General features: G+C 32.5%; 1 protein-coding gene across 1 annotated transcript; it reads left to right on the forward strand.

Moving 5' to 3' along the window:
- Positions 1–4,274, forward strand: LOC145095665 (uncharacterized). The gene is made up of 6 exons (XM_079033505.1): positions 1–182; positions 310–621; positions 676–1,238; positions 1,351–2,568; positions 2,702–2,977; positions 3,559–4,274. The coding sequence occupies exons 1-6, from the start codon at positions 1–3 to the stop codon at positions 4,272–4,274; spliced, it is 3,267 nt and encodes a 1,088-aa protein (XP_078889631.1).
- Positions 4,275–4,655: the final 381 nt, after the last annotated feature.

Consider the following 4,655-nt stretch of genomic DNA (forward strand, 5'->3'; position numbering starts at 1 on the left):
ATGGGTGGTAAAATTGATTCTTCAATCAATAGAGGAAACGCTCCATACATTTTCAGATTGGGTGGTCAAAATTATCATAGTATTGGAAGTCTTTTACCAGCAAAAGGATCGGAACCAAAATTCTCTCAGTTATACATTTATGACACTGACAACGAAATTACAAATAGACAAAGATGTTTTCGGTATTGTTTTCAAACTTCTTATTCATAATTTATTATTAATATATATATATATATATATATATATATATATATATATATATATATATATATATATTACTAATATTATGTATAAATTTATTTATTTTAGTGGGGAAAAGGATCAATCAACATCAATTGATAGTGATATTATTGAAGATATTAAGGTGATGTTGGATTCAAATAATGTCTTGGTTAGATCTTATAGGATGGTAAGAGATACTTTTCAGAAAAATCCAGAAGTTGATATGAAATTACGACTTATCGGGAGAAGGGAGCAAGATGGAAGAACATATAACCTACCGACTGCTTCTGAGGTTGCTGCTTTAATTATTGGTGACATTTCTGATTCAATCGAAAAGAGGGACATCGTCGTTCAAACAAAAAATGGTTCTCTACAACGTATCAGTGAATTGCATCCTTCGTACCTTCCTCTCTAATATCCATTGCTATTTCCATATGGGGATGATGGTTACAGTGTTGACATTCTTCATAGAGGTGTGTCATTTACGACCGACAGTAAGCGTGCGAAATGTACAATGAGAGAATATTTCACTTATAGGATTCAAGACAGAGATCATTCGTTCTCTCTCATACTTAATTCAAAAAGGTTGTTTCAACAGTTTCTGGTAGATGCTTATACTATGATGGAAACAGAAAGATTGTACTACATACGTAGGCAACAACATGTTCTTAGATGTGATTCTTATGAAAATTTACGCAACCAAAAAGCTCAGGGAACGACTGATATCTCGAATGTCGGCCAACGTGTCATATTACCTTCGTCCTTTACCGGTGGTGCGCGCTATATGCTGCAAAACTATTTGGATGCCATGTCACTATGTAAATGGTTTGGATATCCTAATTTCTTCATAACCTTTACGTGTAATCCCAAATGGCCTGAGATTAAAAGGTTTCTTAAGGATACTTCACTTCAACCAGAAGACAAGCATGATATACTATGTAGGTTGTTCAAGATCAAGCTTGATGCATTCATTAAAGACTTAAGGGAGAATCAAATTTTCAGCAAAGTTCAAGCATGTAATTAAAAATATATTTATTAATTTTTTGTAAAACATTGATCTTATTAATATATTTTAAATATTTTTTAAAATCTAATTACATTTTCTTTTTTTGGCAAATTCTTTTACAGATGTTTATACCATTGAATTTCAAAAAAGAGGTTTGCCGCATAGTCATATATGTCTATTCATGCATTCTGACAACAAGCTACCAAGTGTTGAATGTATCGATCCGATAATTTCAGCAGAGATACCAGACAGAATTGAAGATCCTAAATTGTATTCACTTGTGAATGAGTTTATGATTCATGGTCCATGTGGAGCTGAAAATATGAATTGTCCATGCATGGTGGATAAAAGGTGTTCTAAAAACTTTCCAAAACAATTATGTAATCATTCGTCTGTTGATCAGAATGGTTTTCCGTTATATAGGCGAAGAAACGATGGTCATTTTGTTGAAAAATCAGGTGTAAGGTTGGATAATAGAAATGTTGTTCCATACAACAAATATCTATTGAAAAGATACCAGGCACATATTAATATTGAATGGTGCAATCAGGGATCTTCTATAAAGTATTTGTTTAAATACATAAATAAGGGTCCTGATAGAGCTACAGTTGCTGTTGTACCAACCAACAATGAATGTGAAAATAACGATGCGGTCGATGAAATAGCTGAATATTACAATTGTAGATATTTATCAGCATGTGAAGCATCATGGCGAATTTTTACATATGATGTTCATTGCAGATATCCTTCTGTTCTCAGACTACCTTTTCATCTTCCTAATCAACAACAGATTGTATATGGCGAAGACGATGATATTGATGATGTTCTTGACAAACCTTCTGTTGCGGCTTCAAAGTTCACATCTTGGATGAAGTGTAATTCAATCGACAGTGAAGCACGGAAACTCACATATGTTGAATTTCCTACAAAGTTTGTTTGGGTATCAAATGGTCGGTTTTGGAAGCGAAGGAAAGTAGGAAAAGCCATCGGTAGAATTCATTCGGTTTCACCTAAACTAGGTGAAGCATATTTCTTAAGGATTCTTTTAAATAAAGTAAAAGGTCCAACATCATTTGATGATATTCGCACGGTAAATGGTGAAACACATTCTTCTTTTAGAGATGCTTGTTATGCACTCGGGCTATTAGATGATGACAAGGAATACATTGAGGCAATTAAAGAAGCAAGTCATTCTGGATCTGGTTTTTATCTACGCTTCTTATTTGCTACATTGTTGATGTGTAATAGTATGTCTAAACCAGAGGTCGTTTGGGAAAATACATGGGAATATCTGGCAGATGGAATTCTATATAACCAACGACAAAGATTTAAGTCTGCAGGTATTGCATTTTTTTTCTTATGTTTTTTTTTAGATTAATTTATTTTTATTATCCAACACCCATTAAATATTTAGTAATAAAATTATTAAATATTTAACACATATTTTATTAATTATTTAATATTTCCGTGCAGAATTGTCACTCGGAGTAGATCAACTTAAAAACTTAACTTTGTTCGAAATAGAACAAATTTTACTTCGAAACAACTCTACTCTCAAAAACTTCAAAAACATGCCATACCCAGATGTTGAATCTGTTTCTTCTTCAAACAATCGACTTATCACCGAGGAGCTAGATTACGACATTCCCATTATAAAGAATGACTATGATCGTATGTTTCTTTCATTAACAAATGAGCAACGTAACATTTTGCTAAACATAATGAGTGCTATTCAAGAAAATAAAGGAGGTGTGTCTTCTTTGTTTATGGTTATGGTGGAACGGGCAAAACTTTTTTATGGAAAACAATATCTGCAGCAATTAGATCTGAAGGTAATATTGTCTTAAATGTTGCTTCAAGCGGTATTGCTTCCTTATTATTACCCGGTGGTAGAACAGCACACTCTCGATTTATACTTCCATTTGAACTTACAGAGGATTCTTTTTGTAAAATAAATCCAGACGGTGAGCTGGCTAGCTTAATAAGAAAAACCTCTTTAATAATTTGGGATGAAGCACCTATGGTCCATAAGCATGCATTTGAAGCTTTAGATCGAACTTTGAAGGATTTGTTAAGGTGCGGAAATTCAACCATCTCAAATATTCCATCTGGAGGGAAAGTTATTGTCTTTGGAGGAGATTTTAGACAGATTCTACCTGTTGTTCCGGGTGGCAGTAGACAGAACATTGTAAATGCTTCTTTGAGTTGTTCATATTTATGGCAACATTGCAAAGTCCATAGATTAACAAAAAACATGAGGCTAACTATTGGAAGGGATCAATCAAATATATGAAAAATAAGAGATTTTGCAAATTGGTTGTTGGATATAGGAGAAGGAAAACTTGGTGGTCCTAACGACGGTGAAACGATTATCGATATTCCGGGTGATATTCTCATTAATGATTCACATGATCCTATAGGTTCCTTAATTGAGTGTGTATATCCTTCAATTTTAGAGAACTATAGCGATATAAATTATTTCCAAGAAAGAGCGATACTTGCTCCAAAAAATGAAGTTGTCCAGGAAATAAACGACCGTCTGCTTAAGAAGCTTCCAGGAGATGAAGTTGAATATTTAAGTTCAGACAGCATATGTGAATCCGAATTTGTCCATGATCAATTTGATGAAAATTTATACTCTCCTGATGTATTAAATGGTCTTAAAGTATCCGGTTTACCAAATCATAAGTTAGTTTTAAAAATTGGTGTTCCAGTAATGTTACTGAGAAATATTGATCAGAAAAACGGCTTATGTAATGGCACAAGACTACAGGTGTTATCATTGGGGAAACGTGTTATTGAGGCACGCATAATAACTGGAAATAATACTGGAAACCGGACTTTTATTCCAAGAATGTCTTTAACTCCATCAGAAAAAAAGATTTCCTTCAAATTCACAAGAAGACAGTTTCCTTTGGCCGTATGTTTTGCAATAACTATTAATAAAAGTCAAGGACAATCGTTATCAAAGGTTGGTTTGTTTCTGAAAGATCCAGTTTTTTCACATGGACAATTGTATCTAGAGTTCAAAGCAGAGAGGGATTAAAATTATTAATTTTAGATAAACATGGCAAACTCACAAATAAAACTTCCAATGTTGTTTATAAGGAAGTTTTTCGAAATTTGTAGCCAACTTTTGTGTAGCATATTTTATTCATTTTTAGCACATCACACTTAATCCATGATATTACTTTATTTATTTATAATTACGTATTGTTGTATTTTATGTTAACTTCATTACACACATTGGTAATGCATCATCTGCGTATGTCCAACAAGAATCATCCACCAAAAATAAGCGTTTTCAAAAATCGTTATTTCTAATTAAATACTTACCATTTAGTTTGTAAATAAATACTTACAAATAAAAAATTTATTGAAAAATGCAATAATAGAAATCATAATTTGTCAAACTTAATATTATTTT

The sequence above is a fragment of the Lactuca serriola genome, chromosome 3 (assembly GCF_051521515.1).
Source record: "Lactuca serriola cultivar US96UC23 chromosome 3, Lser_US96UC23_V15, whole genome shotgun sequence".
Classification (NCBI taxonomy): Eukaryota; Viridiplantae; Streptophyta; class Magnoliopsida; order Asterales; family Asteraceae; genus Lactuca; species Lactuca serriola.